This window comes from Microtus oregoni, unplaced genomic scaffold, assembly GCF_018167655.1.
Source record: "Microtus oregoni isolate MIOR12 unplaced genomic scaffold, Mior012 000034F_ref0000314, whole genome shotgun sequence".
Taxonomy (NCBI): domain Eukaryota; kingdom Metazoa; phylum Chordata; class Mammalia; order Rodentia; family Cricetidae; genus Microtus; species Microtus oregoni.
The window spans coordinates 6,748,574-6,773,089 of NW_024543093.1; the positions used below are offsets into that span (position 1 = coordinate 6,748,574).

Consider the following 24,516-nt stretch of genomic DNA (forward strand, 5'->3'; position numbering starts at 1 on the left):
CAGAGGACTTCGAGAAAGATACATAGATGGACACTCTGATCGCTGTCCACACTAAGGCAGAACATGTGCTCTGTAGAAAACGGGCCATTTGTACTCTTTCTCTGCACCATACTCTACAAGTGTTACTACAGAGTGAAATCTGAGGGAATCTATAAAAAGTCATCTCTGGGAAAAACAAAACAAACCACAAACACTAAACAACGACTGAGACAAAGAACCAAGGAGCCAAGTAAAAGCCTCTCACCACTGTAAGCCTGTAAACTGCACTGAGGTCTTTGTGCTGGTAGATAAGTAAATTACCACGACAATATGAAAGACAGGAGCGAGGAGTGGGAGCGCAGGTGGAGCCCAGGGCTCGATGCCCTCCACTGCCTCTCAAAGCCCTCCTTAGTACCCCCCGGTTCCATTATAGCTGTTGATCTCTATCGGAAGCTACTGCCAGGGTTAGCCGCCCAGCCCTCTCAACAATGACTGGATGAATCAGACCCTTTCAAAGCCCTATCTCTCAATCTCCCTAACAAGGAACAGCCTTGGTCCCGCTGAGTAAAAGAAATGCAGGACACAGACCGCCAGCACTTCCTGCCCTAATGGGCAGCAATTTGGAGACACACAAAGATTCTGTCTGCTGATCTCGGCTGGATCTAGAAACACTCCTGCAGCTAGGAGTGTGTTTAACATGGAACTCCTTCTTCTCCAACACCAAGATTACTCCTCCCACACAGGGTGAAACTGAGCCATCTATTCAATCAGGCTCTTGCTATTTGAGGGGTCTATACTCATCAAATTCAACTTGTAAAATGGCAAGCTCTTAGAGAACCAGTAACTCCACAACTCTGGGAAGGGTGTTCCACCCCTGGTCACCCACGCTGGATTTGCTGGTTAATTTTATGTATTTAACAAACACTTTCTTGTCTTTTGTTGGTTTCTGGTCCAGGATCTCTTTCAGTTACCCAGGCTGGCCCTCAACATTCAGCATCCTTCCTTTCTTAAGCATGTGTGATATCACAAGCACAATTCAGGGTGTCAAGGACGTGATTGTAGGTCCCTGTCCCCATGAAGCTTATGATTTAATAGGGTAAAGGAGACAGAAAAATAAAAATGTAAGGCTCAGGGTGTAGCTCGGATAATCAGGAGAAAAGAAGGTAGGCGGGATTAAGAGGAGATGGGGCCAGACTCAGGTCCTTACTAAAAAGGTCAAGTGCTTAACTTCAGCGGAGACAGAGGCTGCTGAATAATTAATCTGGCAGGGGTGTGAGTCGGGCTGTAGGAAGAGAGAAGGGGACTGGGTCAAGGAAAATTAAAGCAGCAGGATAACTGACAGACTAGGAGTCGCCACAGGAGGCCCGGGTTGCTGGGCACAGTGGTCACTTCCAGAGGGTCCTGAGTCAGGGGCAGTGATGGCTCGGAGTTGAGAGGAGGGGGAAATCCCTTACCTACTGTGAGAAGGGCACACCTGACCTTCCAGGGTGGCAAGGAAGGCACATCTCTGCCAGGAAGAGGAGGCAGAGATGGCCCAACCAGCAGCATGAGCATGGGAATGGGTGTGGACGCAGGAGACAGGCAAACACTAGGCAGGCCCGTTGCTTTGGGGAAGCTAGGATAGAGATAGTCTGGCCTAGGGGAGATAGAGAGATGGCTCAGCAGATAGGAGCATTGACTCTTTTTCCAGAAGACCCAGATTCAATTCCCAGCACCCACATGGCAGCTCACAACTGTCTGTAACTCCAGTTCCGGGGTACCTAACATCCATGGCAAAACACCAATGCACATAAATAAAAATAAATTAAAACAAAACAAAAAAAAGACAGTGTGGCCTGAGCTGGGCAGGAGCCAGGATCTGACGGGGGGGGGGGGGGGGGGGGGGGGGGGGGGGGGTTGTTAGACACAGCCTCTTAAGCCAAGATCAAAGAAGAAGGCAGAGCCAGGAATCTCACTGTGAATCTGAAGGTAACTGTCCTGTGGCCTGGAAGAAACACAGTCCTGGTCTGGCAGGGGATCCTCACCAGGAGACAGAAATGAGCAATGTTCTCTTTCCTTCCTTTCCTTTCTGCCAGTGGGAAGAGGAAACCACTCCTGCACATTCAGGACCAGGAAGAACAGGGAAGAAGTGGCTCAAGGAAAGTCACCGACTCAGAACCACAAACCAGCCTTCTCCTCGCCAGAAGAGGGGAGAGGTTTTGGGGGAGGGAGGCTACGCTTCCAGAAAGCAAGCCGACCCATCATCCACCATGGAATAAGCCAAAGACATCCTCTTACCGCCACGGCCCCACCCAACACTTGCAGTGAGACAGGAACACTGCACCTGGCTTTGCAGGTGGACATAGCCGGCTGCTGTCCTCCGTGCCCTTGTCAGAGCCCTCGCGATTAGAAAGGCAGGCTTCTTCCCAGCAGCCTTCCTTTCATTGCGGGTGTCTGCAGGTAGCCCAAAAGATGCAGGAACTATATTTAGCATCTCCGCTCCTAGTGGCAGCAAAGTCCTGATGCACGTGGGAACACAGCTCCCGGGCTCCCTCCACCCCTTCCCGAGGAGCCAGTCTCCCAATCACTTTGGCACATCTGTGGGTTTGCCCTCTAGGGAGATAGGTAGGCTAGCGTTCGGCAGGTTCCAACTCCATCCCAGGCCCTGAGCTCAGCCCAGGGTTTCTGACACGCCTCTCTATATGGCAAACACACCAACAGGGTTGGTGCTGGCCTATGGTCTGTGCAGGTCCCCATCGTGGGTCCTTTGGATCTCCTGCCAGACCCTGTGCATTCCCACAGGTTGCTATGATGGATGCTTGTTGTCATAGCAACTGTCCCTGTGGCCTGTCTGTTTATTCTGAAAGTGACCTCACAGAAATGCTAGCCTCTATTCACATTAGCCAACGGCCTTGGGCATGGAGAGAACAGACTGGATGTCAGTGGAGGACTAGGAGATACACACCACAATCCTTTCGGCAGGAATCACAATGCTCAACTTCAACCAGCACCTGTGTTACTCTCTGGAGCAAACCCAGGACCCCTCCCCACTGCTGCCACCAAATTCGTCTCCTCTCCAAGCCACAGCCTTGTCCCTTGGGGGACAGTTAGGTACCCTGTCCCTTCCTAGGAATCTTTCTAACCTCCTGTTGTCATCTTTCCCATGATCTCCCCATGTGGCCTCCAGTGGTTTTATATGCAGGTGACTCACGCCTACCTAACACGCTTATCACCCTTGCAGGCCCAAGGTCGCTTCAGGCTCCTGCCGGACCCCAGCCACCTCTCTGCCAGCAACACTGTTCCACCCTCCTCTACACACACACGGCTTGTTCCACTGGGCTAGGTGTACATCTCCTACCTGCTCTTCACCCCTAATGCCCAGCTCAGTGCGGGGTTAGATATACAGAGCTCAGACAACAGAGCGCTCAGGGAGTATGAGCAGGAGAGGTGGGGCCCACGCTTGCCCTATGGAGACCACTGAGTACTGTCTTGACCCAGTGGCCCACCTCCAGAGCAAGAGCGGATTACATCCTAGAAGTCACAAAGAAAGAATGGAACCCTTTGGCACACGCTGCCTCACCCACGACCTAGTCTTCTGTCTCCAAATACGCTGGGTTCTGTGTCTGAATGAGCACCAACGGTGAGACAGGACACATCACTTTCCTCCCACAGTGTTGCCTTCAGCTCTCAACAGCTCACCCCTCCTCTTCTCTGGGGGCTCCTATGTCCTGTGAAGACCATCAGAGGCCTCCAAAGGGAGCTCAACAGCACTCAGGACAGATGATGGCCCTACTCGGCAGCCACTGCGTCTCCACCAGCAACTCTAAGCTTATGATCATGAAAGTTCCAGAGGAAATAAGACTCCCGACACACCTGAACGCTGAGGTAGAAAACGCTGAAAATTTCAGTTATGTTGCCTAATGTCATTGTCAACTAAGCAGTATAAATTTGCATATATTCAGTACCAACAGAAAGAATTTGCATTTGAGTAGCCCAGGGCATGCATAAATACACACACACACACATGCTGCTACCTGAGTCTGAAAAGTTCAGTGTTCCCAGCACTGGTTCTCACCTCTATGACAGTCAGGTGAGAAGAGACCATTCCGTCTATTATCTACCTCCATATAGGATGGGTGCTGTCACCCTGGCCAACACAATGCAAATCCTTCTGCTACCAAGGCCAAGTAAATTCCCTCCCTCATCAACCACCCAATCCCCCTCCTCAGAGAGGGCAGGGACCAACTATGAGAGCACAGCCAACAGAGACTGGGGTGGAGGTAGAGGCATCGCAATAGCCTCAAAGACTGGGTACCATTAAGCTCTCCTTCCAGACCCCTTTCTCTTCTCAAGAATAACACTGAGTGAGTGGGCAGGCCGCAAAGACAGAAATACACATTGAAATGAGAATGAATACCAGCCTCGACAGCTGACACGAGCATATTGTTAAGGCTGAGGGAGGATGGGAATCTCTCGAGACGCTCCGTTCCCATGACAAACAACTCGAGATTAGGACTTCCTTGGGGTTATAAGACTAAGCATGTCTCCTTATCAAACACACACCATGCACGGTCCGTTACACGGCGGCATTAGTGTTCCTAACTCCTCACATTAGGAGATTCACCCCATTGCCTTTAAATGATAATTACCCCTCTGCTCATAGCCGCATCCGAGCTGCTCCTCCAGTCCGGGAATTACAAATCAGCTGCACCTCTTCCCAGAAGAGCTAATACCTCAGCATTAATAGTGAGCAGTACTAACTCTCCTCACTATTGGGGCTTCTCTCCAGCATTTCTAAGTCAGTATTACAGCAAGCAATGCACACAGTGCACATGAAATTTCAGAGACCGGCGGAGACATGTGCACAAGCGCAGAATCTGGGCGCCCACACACTGACTTGGTAGTAGTGACACTTTGGGGGATTTCTGTTATTGATGTGTTCCACTTTCTGGGTTTTTCTTTGTTTGTTTAAGTTTGTTTGTATTTGTCTATTTTGAGGCAGAATTTACTCTGTAGAATAGGCTGACCTGAAACTCATGGAAATCCTCCTGCATCCGCCTCCCAGACAGCTTTGTAATTACAGGTGTGTACATACATGTGTGTATGTGTACACTCACAAGCACACGCCAGCTCTACAAAGTCATTACTGAGGACTTTTAAACACTCGGGTGGTTCTGGAAAACAATATGGTCACTCACTGGACAAGACCCACTGTATGGTCTGGTTCCAGACTACGGGACAACTCTGTCTCAGTATCTTACTTTCTGAAGCATTAAACACCATTGGGGGCATGCACTTGGCTGCAATGCTTGCAAAAGGATTGTTCTATCCAAACAGTGATTCGAAAATGACAGAGTCTGAGTAAAAGAAGGAGCTTATTTTTAAAAGAAAAGAAAAATGGGCTCCCACTGTCAGGATTCTGCCGCTGGTTTCAGGAACTGAGAACAAACACAGGAAGAGGGAGCCGCAGGAGCATCGAGAGAGCAGCATGAGCGCCGTGGGCGCCGTGCTGGAGGAGGACACCGCAGGGCTAGCCACATGGGCAGCGCTGCAGGCTGGTGGCACTCCTCACACAACGTCTGCCCTTACAGCTGGGGACTGACGGGTACAACCCTAAAAATGTAGGGTCTGGGTGTGGAAGCGGCTAACAGTGCAAACATCTCAGATACAGGAACGCTGGGGATGCTGGAGGCAGATGAAGGGATACACACTCACTCCAGGGGTCAGAGCCCCACTCCTCCAGTCTGCTGGCTGATCAACACCCCACCCCACCCCTCCTGCTCAGCTGACCATGTCTCAGTTCCCTTAAGCATGCGCCTATAAGGGGGCACCCTGATCCCCGCACACTGCAGGAAAGAGGAGCTGCCTCATGGTGCCTCTACCACCACTCCTCAGCATCCAAGTAGTGCTTCTCCCTGGCGAGAGCTGGGAGAGCCCACACATACCAGTGGTGCCGAGCATGGTCTGAGCCGGCCATACGGCCTGCTGGCACTTTCCCTGGATGGGTTATTTTCCCAGACACCCTATGACTGGCTCCCTGAGTCTCCTACTCATAAACAGCCCTGCGCCCGGACAGGAAGAAGTGGCAGCAAGAGATGAGATTTGGCAGGGGTGAGCACTCAGCCCACAGACTCCACCTCCCCTCTTTGGTTTTTCAAGACGGGGTTTCTTTGTGTAGCAGTTCTGGCTGCCCTGGAACTTGCTTGGTAAACCAGGCTGGTCTTGAACTCACTGAGACCGGCCTGTCTCCCAAGTGCTGGGATTAAAGGCATGCGCCACCACCGCCCCTCTTTTCAATAGAGCCCTACGGCAGTGGCAGGAGGCTGAACTTGCCAAAATACAGATTCCACAGGCTGCAAGGTGCATTGGAAGTCATGGCCCAGGAGTCTCTGGTCAAGAAATAGGCACATGGTATTTGGGAAACTGGCAGAGAGGCCCCTGCTGCAGGCTCATGAGAAAACTCCAGTCTCTGCAGTGTACACAGCTCTACAATAGGCTTCTGTAAATCAACTAGGTATACATAAATGACTTTTAAACAGGTCCCTCAAGTGCAGGACAAGATGGTATGTTAATATGGTAACAAACACAAACTCCAAGCAAAAAATCCTAATCTCCACATAGACAGCAAGCTACCTGAGCTGGCGCAAGCTCTCTCAGCCCCTCTCATGTGCAACAGGGTAAGAAAGACATATGTCAGGGTACACGGGAGCAAAGCAAGTCCTCCTTCAGGGCCTTACCCCTGAAGGATGCTTCCTCCTCCCCCCATCCTCTTTCTCTGGTAGACCACTGCTTCTCCTTCCTCCATCCTAGGAGGCCCGGGAAGGCAGGGACTCTGGGCGTCTCCGGCCTGTACAAAGCTGCAGTGCAGGAAGAAATGAAGACCTGAAAAAACCAACCACAAGCCCACAACTTCCCAACTATGCGATAGGGCTGACAGTGAGCAGGCAGTCCCTCTGACATATTCCTTCCCTGACCCTCCCAGCGCTTTAACTCAGAGGCCCATCACCACCTTAGAATGGCTAATCCTCATACAAGACTCCCTGCCTCTGGCCTTTCTCCTCCTCTCCACCCTCAGTCCCACAAAATCCGGGATGCGTTTCCAAGGGTCAAGCCCATCCCTCCCTCCACATCCCAGCTCTGACCCACTTGTCATCAGGCTCAGTTATCGTCAGAGGGAAAACCGGAACTAAAGAGGCAGAGGGCAGAAGGGCTAGCCTTCACTGAGCATAAATTTGCAAGGGTAGAAATGGCTGCCTCCACCGGCGGCTAAACACCTAGCCACTGCCACAGGCAAATATTTAAACAGGGGTCCATGAGTCCCAGGGACAACTACAAGTACATACAAAAACAAGCTGCAGCCGGGCGATGGTGGCGCACGCCTTTAATCCCAGCACTCGGGAGGCAGAGGCAGGCGGATCTCTGTGAGTTCGAGACCAGCCTGGTCTACAGAGCGAGTTCCAGGACAGGCTCCAAAGCCACAGAGAAACCCTGTCTCGAAAAACCAAAAAAAAAACACAAACAAAAAAAAAAAAAAAACAAGCTGCAGGATGGAGTTAGCTAAACCCAAGTGTCCAAACTCCACTTGCATGAGACCTCAACTCAAGCTAACCTCCTCTGAGATTCCCATGCTACAAGGGAGAGAAGCCAGGACCCCATTCTCCAGCTCCAAGGGGCACACACACCTCACAGAACCTTGTCATTCTGAGTGTACACATTTTAAGTCAATCTCCATGATGGAACTGTGTGTGGATAACAACAGACAGACAGACAGACAGACAGACAGACAGACAGACAGACGAATGGATGAACAAAAAAGCCACCCAACTACATCAAAGGGAAAACACCTTAAGAATTCAAAGAAGAGCCAGGCAGTGGTGGTGCACGCCTTTAATCCCAGCACTCAGGACGGGACGCAGAGGCAGAAGGATCTCTGTGAGTTTGAGGCCAACCTAGTCGACAGAGAGTTCCAGGACAGCCAGGACAACACAGTCTCAAAAGCCAGCACAAAAGAAGTAAGAGAAGAAAATGGTTCTGGTGTGTGGTAGGATTAAGGAAGTTACAGGGAAGAGGATCAATAGCCTGCAGTGGAGAAATCAGGTATTCATTGAAATACGATAGGGAGCAGAGACTCGACAACAATGCTTGAAATACTTCCCTGATTCTCTAATTGTTTCAAAAATATGCCATGACCACCTTGATTAGGACAACTACAACAAGCCTGTCAAAGGGGACTTGGCTGGGCCTCAACACACGACCGCATGCTGGGCACCCTATTCAACTGTGTGGGCTCAGTCTTCACCCTGGGGCATGAGGAGGGAGCTAGAGGCACACATGGGCACACCCCCTCACAGGATGAGTTTCCCTCTCGCCATAGCGGACACAAACACCCACCGGCCTGTGGACACATCACAGGAACCCATGTCTGTATTTTTCTGCCACTGACCAGACGCCACCCTCAAGGAAACCTTGCAAGCCTTCTGAGAGCCAACACCACAGGAAGGAGCTGTACACAGAAACTAATTTTCTCAGTGAACGTGAGCCCATAAATTACACGGCAAAATTTATGATCTATTTTCACGGCTACATTCCTTGAGGGATGGCATGGGGCTCAGCCCACAGAATCAGAGTTTCCCTGATTTGGGCTTGCTTTCTGTTGTTGTTTTAGTTTGGGGAGCTTCGAGGTATTGGGGACCAACACCAGGGCTTGCTGTCCCACAGTGTCATAGCCAGTCTCTAACTTCAGCTCATCTTGGTGACAATCTACACACCAGGAGCTGCAGCTGCGGCTTCGTGGGACCCTCCTAGTCTTGCCTAGTCTGTTCTGGTCTAACTCTCACTTCTTCTCACTGGCCTTTGCGGCAGAACACACAAAGCTCTGCCGCTCCCCAATCACTGTGTCTTTCTCACTCGCCCCCAGCTCTCCTGCACGCACACCCTGTGGCTGACGGCTTCCTTCAGCTCAGAGTACATTTTCCTTTGGAAAAACAGCAAATGTCTGAAATACTCATTCATCTGCTGCTGCCGCTACTCCATAATTCAGTTCAAAATCCAGCCATGTGTCAGCTACATAGCGAGTACAGCAGCTCAGGCTGCATCTGAGGCAGAAACAGAGCCCAGAATGAGACAGGCTGGGGCCTCTCTGGCTAGTATATAGATGCGTGAAGGATCCAAGAAGGCTCATAAATTAAAAGAGCAAATGAAACAGGGGCCCTTCAGGGATTTCGCATTAACAACAGCTAAAGCCATCTTGTCCTAGGATCAATCAAGCCTCTCCTACTTTGCTTCGACCGGCAAGAAATCATGCGCTCTGAAAAAAATCAAGCTTCAATGTGGCTACCGGAGATAATAAATTATTTGAAAAGATAGAGAGCAATACGCCCCGGCTCTGGAAGGCTGAGGAGGTGACGTGGTGGGAACGGAAGCCAGTGTTCAGTGTCACAGCTCAGTGAACAGGGAGAGGCAGGGGTCTGCTGCCTGAAATCCCAAAAGTCACATATGGTAAGACCAGTTTCTTGGAAGGAGAAATCATGGGCCCAGAGGGTCTAGAAACACACAAGGAGAAAGACAAGGGGAGACAAACCCAGGCTTCAGACACTGTGGCCTAAGCATCCCGGTCCCCAAAGGAAAGAGGGGGATCGGAGAAGGGACAGAAAAGGGGGACAGGGCTGGCTTCCAGGGCTTTCCTGAGGCTTGTTCTCGCCCTAGCAAACAAATCCAGCAGAACCTTTCAGATCTTCCAAATGGCAAGCTGGTGCCCTGGCAAGCTTTGGCCGAGGCAAACAAGAGCTACAGGTTCCTACAACCTCTCAGCTGCTGTAGTAAACGATATCATTCATACGACTATGGTAGTACACAAACATCATTCATTTCCAAACTGCAACACACCGGAGAGCAGACTGTGAGACAAGGACCATCCACCCTGACCTTCAGGGAGAAAAAGCAGCTGCCCTGAGAGAACGAGCCAAGGAGATGGTTCTGAAAAGAGGCTGCTACAGGGCAGACGTGTGAACAACGGGGGACATGGGGAGCATCCGGCCCTGGCTCCCACTGAACCAGAACTCCCAAGTGACTCGCAAGCACCATGGCCCAATGAGGTGAGCATCGTAACCCTATAAAACAGAGCAAAGGCATCCCCTACTATGTTCCTTTGCCACCAAAGTCTAGGCTAGTATGTCTTCCCAGTTTCCCAGCCCACAGAAAACCCAAATGAGAAGGAAGATGAATTCAATTAAATAGAAACAATTTCAGCTATGCATAAAAACAGTTACATTAATACCCAAGTCAGGGCAGAAGAGACGGCTCCGTCAGTAAAGAACCTGCGATCAAGCCTGAGCGTGTCCAGTCCCCAGGGCCCATGTATTTAAACATGGGAACAGACTTATTTTGGAAAAGGTCTTTTCTATGTAGCTCCGACTGTCCTAGAACTCACGCTGTAGACCAGGCTAGCCTCGAACTCACAGAGACCCACCTGCCTCTGCGTCCCACGTGCTGGGATCAAAGGTGTGCACCACCACACCCAGCACAAGAACAGACTTCGTAAAGTTGTTCTATAACCTGTACACATACGCATGGACTATGCGCCATGGTGCGCATGTGCACACACAATTAATAAATAAGGAGCTTTAAAAATATGTCTAAGTCGATGATTCAGTAAAGAGTCCACAGACGTTCATCAGACTTTTAAACACTGATGTTGCAGAGGTGGAGAGATGGCTCAGCAAGTTTAGAGTATGTCCTAGTTAGCTCTTTCTATCACTGCGATAAACACCATGATCAAAAGGGACTTGGGGAGGAAAGGGCTTATTTAATCGTTCAGCTCACAGCCCATCTCCAATGAAAGCCATGGCAGGAAACTGGGGTCTGGAACTGACGCGGAGGCTATGAGGAAAGCACAGCTCACCGGCTTGCTCTTCATGGCTCCCTCAGGCTGCTTTCTTACACAGCCCAGGACTACCCGCCCACCCAGGGACGACGCTGATGCAGGGGATTGGGTCCTCCCCCATCACTCACTAATGAAGGAGATGGCCCACAGACTTTGCAACAGGCAGTTCTGATGCAGGCATTTTCTTCCCTGACAGCCCTATGATATGTGAGGTTGACGAGAAATTAACCGGGGCCTGGTGTGTCCAGCTCTCATAGCGGACCTGAGTTTGGCTCCCAGAGACCCATATGAGGAAGCTCACAACTGCCTGGCACTCCAGCTCCAGGGTATCTGATGCCCCCTCCTGAACCCTGGGCACGGCACTCTCATACATGCACATACACACACATATAAACAAAAACATTTAAATAAAACTTTTAATGCTTTGTTTCCAAGGATACCATGAAGGGAATAAAATGACAATCCAAAATGGGAGCGTTTGCAGGGTGCACGCAACTACTGTTCAGCTTCCAGAATATATGATGTGTGTGCGTACGACTCATTAATGAATAGACAAGTTTAAAAACAAAGTAAGACAAAAATGGGCAAAGGACTTGAGAAGTGAGTCCTCCAAAAACAATATATACGAACAACCACAGGCACACGAAACATGGCTCGACATCCCCATCCATCCATCAAAGAAATGCAAATCAAACTCATAGTAAGACACAGCTCCGCACAATTAGCATTGACAAGGATGTGGGGAAACTGGAAACTTACACATGGCTGGAGGGAATACGGCGGGATGTAGCCATTTTAAAGTCTAGCAATTCCTTTTTACTCAAAAACTTCAATACCGAGTCACCCTGTGACTTAGCAATGCAGCTCCATGAGAATATAATACGTCTACAGAAGGACTTACAAAAAACATCCAGTGAATCACTCATAATAGCCAAAAACGCATTAATAATCCAAATATCCACCAACTGACGGGCAAACCAAGTGTGTTGCAACACACAATGAGATTCAGCCATTACAAGGGGCAAAGTGCAGATTCATACCACAGCACGAATAAACCCTGAAAACATTAGTCATGCGAAAGAAGACAGCACAGAAGGCCGCATGATGTTCGATTCCATATTATGAGATGTCCACGGTAAAATCCACGGAGACCAAAAGCAGATCAGGGGGTGCCCAGGGTAAAGGAACAGGAGAACAGGAAATTCAAAGTCACAGTGACACAGAGGCCCAGTCAGAACTGGAACCCAGCCCTCCTAACTCCCTGGCTACCGATCTAGTCCCGCCACAAACCACCAACACAATGGGCAAACGTGAGAACCAATGCTGTTTGAGGCAGTGTATCTCCCAAGGATGAGTAGGCCACTCCTCCTCCATCTAAAACCTCCATACAAGAACGCCAGGAGCCTGAACAGATGAGTCGAAAGTCAAAGCAGTTGCAGATCTTAGTTCCAGGGACCCACATGGGGGGCTCATAACCACTGTAACCCCCACCCCAGGAGCCTGAAACCTATTCTGACCTCCTTGTGCTCCTGCAAGCATGCGCTGCACACTTACTCTCAGGCTCACACATATTCACAGTGAGTGAGCAAATAAATAAGTCCATGAAAGAAAGCCAGCACTTATGTGATGTTCAGTAGCCCACATTAAGCACTAAACTCTGCGATCATTAACACAGCCTGCCTTTTGCCAGAGAGATGAAAGAACAAGGCAGAATCAAGAGATCAAGATATGTGGTCCATAGGTGGGGGAAACAAAAACCCCAGACAAGCTGGTCCCATTTGTCCCAGATTTCAGCCAGCAGTGAACCCAACAGAATTCCAGATCAGGTGGCAACGGCCATGCTGACTACAGAGGTCTTTGGGGAGGGAATCTTTCAAGGGAGGAGTGGAAGAGGTCAAGCTCATTTTGACTTCCAACTTCTCAAAAAGTACAAATCTAGGGCTGGAGAGATGGCTCAGTGGTTAAGAGCACTGCCTGCTCTTCCAAAGGTCCTGAGTTCAATTCCCGGCAACCACATGGTGGCTCACAACCATCTGTAGTGAGGTCTGGTGACCTCTTCTGGCCTGCAAACATACACACAGACAGAATATTGTATACATAATAAATAAATAAATATAAAAAAAGTACAAATCTAAATATCCACATGAAAGATAAAGGTTGGAGAGAAGGCTGGGCGGTGGTGGCGCATGCCTTTAATCCCAGCACTCGGGGAGGCAGAGGCAGGCCGGATCTCTGTGAATTCGAGGCCAGTCTGGTGTATAAGAGCTAGTTCCAGGACAGGCTCCAAAGCTACAAAGAAACCCTGTCTCGAAAAACCACAAAAGAAAAAAGAAAAAAAAGTAGGAGAGAAGAAGCTCACTGGACCAGAAGTTAAGAGAGCTCTCGCCCGGCCCTCCGCTGTTACATCCCCTCTACCAGGGTCTGCCTGGACCTGTACACATCCCTGAGACATCCTTCAGGGTCACCTCACCAAACACAGATCTGCTGGCCTGAAAACACACCCTGAGTCTGTTCACTGTGAGGTCCTTTTAAAGACACAATCCAGATGGCTTTCTGGAACCCACAGCCCTAGGGGCCAGGTGTATCCTTTTAACAACTCACTTAGTGGCAGTGAAGGCGACTAGGGAGGAAGTTCAGGTGGCAGAGTGCTTGCCTGGCATGTAAGAGGTCCAGGGTTTGGTCCTAGCACCCTATGAACCAGGAATGATGACGGCACATGCCATCACATCCAAACCCACACATACATCCTCTTCTTGCTCTCTCTCAAATCCATGGCCTCTTTTTTCATTGTGTATGTGTGTGTATTTCTAAATACATAAACACAACCTGCTCAGTCTGTATAACGTTGTACATATGTATGTTTTCAGGACTGACCATTGGGTATTTGGGAACCAATCAACATAGACACATTTTTTTAACATAGAACTAAAAGCCCATAGAAATATTGGTTATTGTCACTGTTGTTTAAAAGAATTAGGTTTCTTCCAGGAAACTAGGGAGAGAGGCCCCAAGAGCCTGCCGGTGTGATAAAAATTCTAAGGCACAGGAACCTGTCATTTGAAGGCGCTGTCTTCATCAACCACCTGATGCTACTGACAAAGTCGTCACTAGCAACCAGTAGAAAGATGACATCATTAATAACACCCTAGACAGGGCAGCCTCCTGCCAGAGTGTGAGCAATAGCTGGCCACCTCTCTGCAGGGCTGGGCTAGGCAGGAGAGGAAAGAGGAAGGGAGGATCTACCTCAGAGATCAGCCCAGGGATCTACCAGAAGTTCCCACTCAAGGAGAGCAACAGAGCTGACTCACAAAAACCAGCAACAAGAGAAGCCACGCTGACCCAAAGGCATTAATGCAAAGGGTTTCCATAGGCACCAGCTCTACAGAACAGATGGCTACAGAAACAGCAAACCGTGATGTCAAAATGTTCCATCTGAGGCCTGGGAAAACAGCCCAGTGGATAAAGCACTAGTTGCACAAAGATGAGGACCAGCGTTCAGATCCCAGAACCCACATCACTGTTGAGTGGACACGGTGGCCGGCCTGAATTCATGGTTTGGAAGGTAAAAACAGGGGATCCTGGGGCAAGCATCAGTATCTGTGAGCTCTAGGTTCAATTGAAATACCCTGCTTCAATGGCTAAGGCAGAACAAGATCAGGAGACCCCTGATATCAACCTAAGCCTACACACACACACACACACACACATACACACACACACAGGAACACATATGTCCATGGAAGAAAAAGAAAATCTTGGTCTGAATCCTGGCTCCAAGTCAGGCCAGCTCTGCGAAGTCAGTGAGGTGTGGTTAATCTTCAGTAACAGCCGAGTTACAGCCAAGCATGTCTGATACTCAATAAAATGCCCCCAAAATACAGGAAGACAGGGAGGGGAGTCCCAGCATCCAGCACGCTCTGCTACAGCAGTTAGCTCACACAATAACCTCACCCTGCAACACAGTCCATCAGGACTCCCTGACCCCGCTGGGTGGAAGGTACCTGGGAATCTGCCATCATTTCCCACCGGAGCTTGTCCTACATCAAGGTCAGCACATAACATGTTAGACAAACAAGAACAGGACAAGCAGAAGAGCTGGCCTGCAGAGGTCCTGGTCCTAACTGATGGACTCATACGGTACAACTGTAGGCCTGCCGAACTCAGAAGCATGCTATAACGCCAGGGAAACTGCCCAAGGCCTCACCTGTGGAGCAGCATGGGGAATCCTGGTGACATCAAAGTTAGGTAGTCCTCTCCACACACCTCCCTCCGCCCCCCACCCCCGACTGCCCTGGAACTCTATAACACTGGCTTAGAGGGCAACTCTTCTCAGCTAGATTTCCAGAACCATGACACTGACAATAGTTCCACGGTCTGGTTTACAGCGTTTGCAAAGAAGTCAACCACCAAAGCCAAAGACATCAGACCATCAAGCTTGGAACCTTCTGTCTGAATTCAAGGAATCCATACACTTGGAAGAGAGGGAAAAAAAAGGTCCCTGTGTATACATCATTTGCATCTAACTGAAATTCAGCCGTTCTTCAGGAGTGAACGAAAGCCACACATCCCAGTTAGTGTAAGTGTCACTTGGGACTCCAATGGAAGGTGCCACAACACCACATTAGAATCATTAGCAACGCCACACGGTATTATTTACACTTGTAGTACGCCACAGTGCAGGTACTTATTAGACCCAATAATAAATCTTCACATTATTAACAACAAAAGCCACATACTAGTATGTCATATCAAATTTTCCAAGTGTTTTACAAACTGAAATTCAGTATAACTGGTGCTTCCTTTGAAACCTTAAGTTCCTATTGTGTGCGCTCACCATTTTCTGCAGGGTACCTGTAATACTGCCAGCACTCAAAGGCTGAGAGGGAGCATGAGGGCTAGCCTGGGCTACACAGTAAGCAGTAAGACTACAGAAAGGACAAGAGGAACAGGGAGTATCTTCAAAGAGGCACACTGCCAAAGGGCTCCATGGCACAAAAGGGGGAAAATGCGAAGCTAAAATGAAGCTTCACACACGACCCGAAGGTCAGTTCACTACAGGCCTGTCCCTTTGCACAGTCCTGGTATCTGGCAGTGACACTATTTACCGGGCACCTAAATACATTTATGGACAAATAAACTCAACCAGATTCCTCTGGAAGAATAATCGCCATCATAAGAACACAGTATCGGCATTCTAGTTCCAACCGGCAGTCCCTTTATCCCACGGTATCACACCCACTAAAACTGCAAAAGCAGAGAAGCAGGTGGAGAGGCCCCAGCGAGCCACCTACTTCGAAATCCTGGTCACGGGGTCACATTAGGGCATCACGTCTGAATGAGCCCAGCTCATTTCAGTGGAAAGACCTAGAAACGGGAGAGCGTGCCAACGAACAAGTAACACCTGCTAACGTCTGCCCAGAAACACAGCAATGGCAAGGCTCCCTTTAGCCCCCTCCACACCCTGCTTAGTTTCCGCAGTAAGACGGGTCCCAACACAAGTCCTGGAACCAGCCATGCTGCAATGCAGGCCTGGCCACTGCCACTAAGCCTTGATGGCCAGTGCCAGCGTCACCTTGGGGTTGATGGAAGCCCTTCTTCCAGTGTTGGGGCATGAGCTGTGTGACATTCGCACCACAGCGGCCACACACACAGTAAGCATCTGCCAGCAGATTCTCCCAGTTCAAAGGACACTTGGCCTTGACTCTGCCACCACTCATCACTGGAAGGACTGCAACAAACTCCTAACCCCTCACACTTCTGTCCTCTCGGTCCTCTCACTCGTCTTCCCTCTTTTCTCCTAAGCCTAGGGACAACCATAAAAATGTAAACCTTTAAAATGTAAATGAGTGTCTGGAGAAGCCGCTCAGCAGTTGAGAGCGCTTACAACGAACAGATAGTTCAAAGCTGCTGTAACCACAGCTCCAAGGGTTCCCTGAGGGTACCTGGACATGCATGGCACATACACACACAAATAAATAACATAAATTCTAAAGAGGAAATCAGGTCATGATAGTGTGAGCCCCAAACCAAACCACAGCACACCACATCAAAAATGCAAATTCCCTCCCCAAGGCAAAGCCCTGTGAGCACTGGCCCCTCCTCTCCCTCCCTTGCCTCTGACCACAGGCCTGTCTACCCCTAATACTCAGGTCTCCAGGTCTTTTCCTGGGCTCTTCTAAGCACAGATCTCTCAAGCAGGCCTCTGTGTCCCAGACTGCTCAAAGGTCACCTCTGCCTTTATTTCAGCTTCCTCCCACCTCCAAAACCACTCTCTACACCGCCTTATGGATAACCTTGACTTATCGTTACCTGGGTCAATCAGTGATTGTCTCCAGGAAGGAACCTGTTAAGAATGTGGAGGTTCCAGGCCTTGCCTAAATCAGATGAGATGAGAATTCTGGAGAGTGGGACCAGGTTCTTCCAGTCCACAAGACCCCTCTCCCCCACTGGGCAACTCTGAAACCTGGCCAGGACTCACTTTCAAACCTGCTGCAATGCACACTGTTCCTGGGAGCGTTGTTAAAATGCAGATTCTCATTCCACAGCCCTGGGGGGGGGGGGGGGGGGGGGGGGACCGCGAAGCTCTCTGCAAGTTCCACACCACACTCACACTGCCTGGTGAAACACTTTGGAGTTCCAAGGGCCTAAAACCACACTCGCCAAGGGAACTTTCCACAAGTATGTAGAACGAAGTTCTAACTCAGCATCATTTGGCAGTCACGGTTAACCCATGTGCCTACTAGGCATCGGAGATAGACTAATGTGACCAAGGAGCTGACTTCATTCTTGGGCCAACAGTGCAGAATATGTGTGCCCTACCATAAAAGGCATCGACAAATTCTTGGCCTAAGCAGACTGGATGGATAGGAAAATCCCACCAAAGGCCTAGTTGATCTTGATCGCCAGCTCAGGAGTGGGTAAATATTTGCCAAAGGTAAGGGCACAGATATGGAAGACTGGATTAAACCACCTTGGAGCCACTTGAGACACACCACCCTTCAAGGCCCTCTCCACCCCACAGCCCTGACCACACCTCACAAGCAGTACCAGTCTTGGGCTTTACATCAGTCACCCTGGACATTCTTGTAGACATGGCCTGTCGTCCGAGTGCACTGATCTGCCTGGAGGACGTTTCTCCCATTGGACCACAAGTTTTCTCAAAGAGGACGGATTTCTAATCCTTTCAGCAGGATTCCATAGATCCCAAATGAACAGCAGCAAGAGCTAGGACCCACAAGGAGGAGCACCAGCAGCGCTTCTACTACTAATCATAAAAGAGAAATTAAATTCAGCTGGAGGGGGAAACCAGGTCCATTCTAACTGATTCGACATGATCCAGATACATCCACGGAGATCTCAGAGCAGCATGGCACGGTGGCCTGTTGGCCTAGAGAGGTTTCCTCCCGAGATCACAAATGTCCTGGGAAAGAAATGGTATCCTTCTGACCGTGGAACCAAAATCTGCTAGCCTGGGATCTTGAAGGAGCTGGTTTACAAACAGGTCACAGCTCAGAATCAAAAGCAAGGCCAGTTCCCATTGGAACTGCGGGGCGGAGCCTGGCCCATGAAGAGCAGGCCCCCTGGGAGTCTACACAGTCCAGATGTTCATTCTCCCTTTTCAGTGAGAACAGCAAAGAGGTTTCCAAGGTAACCAAAGACAACAGAGTGAGAATCAAGGCCTGGAAGGAAATAGATTAAATTTTAATACTTAAGAGTCAATATCAAATTTATTTTTAAAACTGCATCAAGGCAGAATGGATGGAGCAATGAAGGCACGCCTCGCTGTCCACACGGACATCCCAAAAATGGACACATTTTTTCTCTGTTTTGGGAGTATTCTCAAGTAACCAGGGGCTTAAAGAAACTAAGAAACACAAAGAGCTGGAAAGGGGCAGCTCAGCTTTCAGACTGATGCCACAGCTACTTGTTTCCTCCCTCATCTCCAAAAGCACAAAGCTTATGCCAGTCGCGACTCCTCACTCCGCAAAGTCTGCTAAAACTGTGCAAAATAATGCGAAACCCGGAGAAAATCATCACCAAGGGGAAAGTTTAAAACCAGCCACACTCTCCTGGCTATGAAGACAACAAATACACTTGTTAGATCGAGAGAATAAATGGGGGCTGGGAAGACAGATTACGGGGTACAGTACTTGCCACACAAGCTTCTGAACCTGAGAACCTGAGTCGATCCCCAGGATCCAGGTAAAAGATCAGGACAGTAGTGATACCCCACCGCGCCCCACTCCCGGAGGCGGAGCAGGGAAAGATGAGGGAGAATTGACTGAGGAATACATCCAGCGTCAACCTCTGGCCTCAATCAGCACACAAACCATCCAGTGCACCTGCAGCCATACACAAGAGAGAGAGACAGAGGCAGACAACATTTTCCAGTTACTTTTAGGCCTTCAGCCATTCATCCATTTCCTTTCCTCCTTGCCCCATTCTCCCGCCAGGTCAAACATTAACTGCAGTGAAATCTGGTGAACCAGTTAGCAAGTAGTAAGTCAGTTGTCTGTGGGATGCTGTACCACATAACTTCACCAGTCTTCAGAAGTTCACAGATATGATGATTCAGGCTGGAAAATGGGAAAAGAAAGGGGTCTGGGGGAAGGGTGTTCCTCCCAATTCACACAACAGAAAAGTGACGGAACCTGACCTGAAGGTGGCTAGTCTGGCAAAGGGACCACTTAGAGAACACACCATTAAGCATAAGATAAGAAGCCATGTAGTTGGTGAAAGCAGCACGGGGGAGCCAAGTTCAAAGTCATCCTCTCCTAGCCTCAAGTTCCTCATCTACCAACCAGGGCTAGAGAGTCAGCACAGCAGGAATGCCATATGAAGCAAGGCCAGGCAATAGCTAACTGCTGGTCCGGGTGTGCCAGCCCAGAAAGCCTGTTTCCATCAGAAACCAACTATGACCAGACACAGCCTCCATGGGAAACCAACAGGCTGATAAATTTTTTCAATCTTATTTCTGTGAAATGTGTAACTTCATGTGCATCACAAAACCCACGCTCATGCCTGATCCCAGCATAAAAAAGGTATCTGCTTGAAATCCAAGTATTGTGAGTATCGTGTGTTACTACATTAGACACAGAACAATTGTGTGTAATGGAAGTGAACATTAGCTAATCGAGGAGTGGGAAGAGCATTATTTGAAGCAATCCAGGCTGAGCCCTTTCAGCTTTACCTCCAACTCCAAGTTCATACACACTATATTACCCTAGAGTGGGTACTGGGTTTGCTTAAAAAGGAGATAAGCCTGAAATGGTCTTAATTCTTCCCTATTCGCAACCTGGACCCATTCTCTGCTTGGGAGACACAGGAAGCAAGCCTGCAATTTAACAAAATGACCAAATCCAGTCTCTCTCCAATCTACTCAGTAACTGAGCTCTTGGGTAATCTCCTGCATTGCGTGCAAAAGCAGCTTTGGATTCATCCACTGCAAACCAAAATTAATCAGAGGCAGGGTATGCCAACTTAATCGCAACTCCTTTTGCCTGGCTCCCCAACATCTGCCAGTGTTAATAATATTTAGCTGACACGCTGCAGGGAGGAAAGCACCCCAACTTTATAAACACAAGCTCTCTTTCAAGCATTTAAAATGCAATCCCTTCCATAAGAATGAATGACGCATTTTCCTAAAGAATGGCATTTACGGGGTGGGGGGGGACGGAGACATGACTCCCCATGCCTCAGCTAAAGGGCCGTGTTTAAGCCGTGCTGGCAGAGGCAGAAGAAAGCAATCTGTACATGACTGAACTCACTACAGAAGATTTACAAGAGGATCTTTTGGAAGATGGGAGAGAAGAGAAAGAGGAGGCTGCACCAGGATGCTTAATCTAGTATTTTCCATTGAGTCTAGTCGTGACTGTGTATCTCTCCAAAGAAAAATATTTTACGCTGAACAGTCTAGATTATTTTTTTTCAAGCGATTCTTAATAGCAGAAGCAGCGTTCAGACACCGGGAAAGGATTTAATGACATTGCTTAATTTAAAGCTCTCGAAAGACCAACCCTTTCCCCGCCCCCATCGCTGGCATGGGTATTACCCCAATCTTAAAATTCTGGCCAGAAGAAATGTAGTCATCGGTTCGCTACTGCCACACATGTGTCTTGTACGCCAGTTACCTATTGTGAGCCCCGCTGAGCGCACAAAACCTAGGAAGCCGAAAGGATGAGACTCTGAATTCGGTTTGGAAGATGAAGAAAATGATAGAAGTGTGGCTGTCCCAAGTCACACAGCCAGTCCTGGCCCAGGGACTCACACAGACCCTTCCAAGCCTTCTAATTTTCAATCCGAGCTGCTTGACTCTCACAAGATTCCTCTTCCCCGGGATCTGGAGAGCTCGCTGCTTAGCAGTTCGATACAATGACTCTGCACCTTGACAGCCCTTACTAAAATCAGGCCTTTTCCAGGTTAAGGACAAGAGAGATGACCATGGTGCCAATAGGCACCACACAGGTAGCACAGGAGCGGCCACCAGGGCCTTTCGGACCTCTATGCGGCGGCTGTCCACCTTCCCGGCGGCTCTGCTCTGCAGCACGCAGTGGGAGCTGCCAGGCCTCCCGGGCTGGGATGGCACCCCTGCCTGAGCAGCTTCGGGGTCCCCTGGACCTGCTCCGCTGCTGGCTCAGGGAGCACAGCTGCCCCCGCCGGGCCACTTCTGGAACAAGTTGGAGAGGTCCACAAGAGAGGACCCAACACCCGTGGCAGCAGCGCGCGCAGGGGTACCCGGCTCGCAGACGCCGCCGCGGACTCTGCGGTCGAAGTTGACCTTGCCGAGGTGTAGAGCAAAAGACCTGAAACCCTGCGAGGGAAACGAGAGCAGACGGGAGGGTTCCCCCAAAAAGGCCCAAGGTGGCCCAACAGCCTCTCTCCAGAGCCACCTCTCTGGGAACAAAGGGCTTCTGTGTCGGGCACTGCTGGCCCGGCCACTACCGGCTCTGGGGGACCAGAAACTTTTCTCGGTGTGGGCGCGGGCGGCGGGCACTGTGCATCAGGCAGCAAGCGCAGACCACTGTGGGTTCCCAGGGCGCAGCGCGATCCCTGCGGCCCGAGCCGCCCGCCCCGCGCCGCCGAGGCTGCCGCTCACCTCCTCGATGGCCGCCACGGTGTTCCGGCACTGGGCCGTGCGCGTGGTGAAGCTGGAGGCCGTGGGCGCCTTGTAGTCCTCATGGGTCTCGGCCACGAATTCCGACACGGAGATCTGGTCCGGCATCGCCGCGGCGCGCGGGAGCGGACCACGGCCGCCTCAGTCGCCCAGGGTGCGGGCTCCGACCCCGCCGCCGCCGCCGCTCCGGGCGGCGGACAAAGGGGAGCGCGGGGCGCTGGAGCCGCCGCAGGGCGCGGGAGCCACCGCGGGACGCGCAGCGGGAGCAGGGGCGCGCGCAGCCCGCAGCTCTGCCCGCTGTGCTCCGGGATCCGCCGCCGCAGCCGCCGCCGCGTCCTCTCCGAGCGAGCCCAGACGCGGGCGCGCACAGCTGGCGGGAACTGCCCGCCACCCAGCCGCGGGCCGCGACGCCTCCCGCGGAGAGGGGCGGGTCCCGGCCAGGGGGCGGTGGCCGGCGGGGCGCGGGTAGGGGCGGGGCGCAGGCCCGGCCACCAATCGGCGCTCTCGCCGCCACCGCGCCGCCGGGAAGCTGAGGCCGCAGGAAGGAGGGAGGTGCGCGCTCGGGGCCCGCCAGTCGCTGCAGGCCGCCGCATTGTGTCTGTCGCCCGGGTGTGCAGGGGTTCGAGGGCGTGCCCCACTCCCGGGCTGCAGTGCCCGGACCTCGCCACGCCAGTCCGGAACCCTGGTGCACACTCCCTGGTGGGTGTGGACTGAGACCAGGGGCTCCGGCCTTCGGGCCGGAACGAAACCCACCCTTCGCTCCCCAATCCCACCCACCCCTGGGCGAAGAACCCCCCCCACACACCGAATCCCCCGCCAGAACCTCAAGGAAAGGCCAAGCGAGACGACAATGTGGGTAGCTCGCCCCCTACAGGACGGTGAGGTCCGTCGGGGCAGCCCTCCTGCACCATAGCGGGACTAGCCGCGGGGACAGTTTGGGATGCAGTCACAGGGACCGTGTAGTGTCTGTGCACCTCCTCACAGCTTTAAGGAGCCTGGTAAAGATGGGTTTTATAGAGTTAGCCAGAAACCATAAGGCATAAGGCCGAATGGGCACTCAGACCTATGTCCTTTGACTTGGAAGAGTACTTCCAGCCCTTAGTGAACATCGTGTTCCTTAAACTTGTACAATTAGGGGTAATCCCAGTTACTTGTAAACAGGTTTCGGGTGCTAGGCCAGGCTTCACCCTACGAAGATCACAGAACGCGCTGCAATGATATTTCTATTGAAGTGAGGGAAGAGGGGACTTGAGGTCCTGTAAGAGAAGAGGGGGGCTATTGTACCTGATGGTTCTATGAGAAAGTGCTGCCGACAGCAGCTGGCCGGCCGCAGACCAGACTGGGCCAATAAAACATCTGAATTAGTACACATTTTCGTTTACAGCTCATAAGGAAATTCTCAGCTGTATTCAAAAATCCAGAGGTTCTGAATACAGCAGTCGAAAATCACACCCTGTAACTCCACCAGGCATGTGGCAGGGTTACTGCTGCCGCCAACAATACAGCCTAGAGAAACTTTTACAAGAGACCTTTTGTGTGTCTGAAAAGGAGGGAGTGTGTGAGACGTTGGAAACCCAACGTGGGAGACAAAAGTGGTCTCCTGCCGCCGCAGGACAGTAGACCAGTCAATCATGTTAAAGCTCCCATGCGCAGATTTGCTGTATGAAGTGGCGGCTGGGGTCAGACATTATGTATGGCTTCTGGTATTCACTAGCAGTGCGTGTGAATGAAGTTCAGCGTTCAAAAATAGCTGTGCCAGTGAGTAGCTTTTATTACTGGGCTAGGCAATAAATTGCAATCCAGAAACTGCATCTCTTGACCGCTTCCTATCTTTGTGTATTTCCATCCTCTGCGCATCTCAGGACTCCCAATCAAAGCTTGTCTAACTCAAGGGTATTTTATTATAATACACCCTCTCCTACCTAAGGCGTTTTCTGTTCCCTCTACCTCATTCCTCACCTGTAAGTCCTTTTGTTCTTCTCTGAAGTTGAAAATTAGTCCCTGTAACTTTTCAAGGTTTTATTTTTGGAGGACTGGTCTCTGTGATGCCTTGAGAAGTTAAGAGAAAATAGTGTTTTCCTTGATACTTAATACACTACCAGTCGAACTAACCAGCATGTCTGTACACACACACACACACACACACACACATCAAGACGACACTATACACTCCCTTATGAGTAGTACTGGAGATTGAATCCAAAGCCTTGAACCTACTGGGCAAGCACTCTACCATGGCTACTTCCCTGGCCCTCATTTACATATTTTAGTGCATCAAGAGAAGGGAATACTGACCTTGCTATTAGAGGCCTGGACACCACTAAATATATAAAAATCCCTGAAAATATATACTTTAGAAAATAATTCTTGCTTGGCAATGGTGGCACAATGCCTTTAATCCCAGCACTCGGGAGGCAGAGGCAGGCAAATCTCTGTGAGTTCAAGGCCAGCCTGGTCTTTGGAGTGAGTTTCAGGACAGCCAAGGCTACACAGAGAAGCATTGTCTCAAAAAGACAAGTAATAATAGCAATAATCCTTAATGATCAAATTGTCCTGAAACTGA

The 24,516-nt window shown here is 50.5% G+C and overlaps 1 protein-coding gene across 4 annotated transcripts in view; it reads right to left on the reverse strand.

Annotated features, from left to right (window-relative positions):
• Asap2 (ArfGAP with SH3 domain, ankyrin repeat and PH domain 2) overlaps window positions 1–22,357 on the reverse strand; it is a 151,819-nt gene extending 129,462 nt beyond the window's left edge. For all 4 annotated transcript variants that reach the window (XM_041630275.1, XM_041630273.1, XM_041630274.1 and 1 more), the window contains exon 1: window positions 21,936–22,357. In XM_041630275.1, coding sequence (XP_041486209.1) covers window positions 21,936–22,061 — 126 coding nt within the window. In that variant the 5' untranslated portion in view covers window positions 22,062–22,357. The remainder of the gene's footprint in view (window positions 1–21,935) is intronic.
• Between the last annotated feature and the right edge of the window lie 2,159 nt (window positions 22,358–24,516).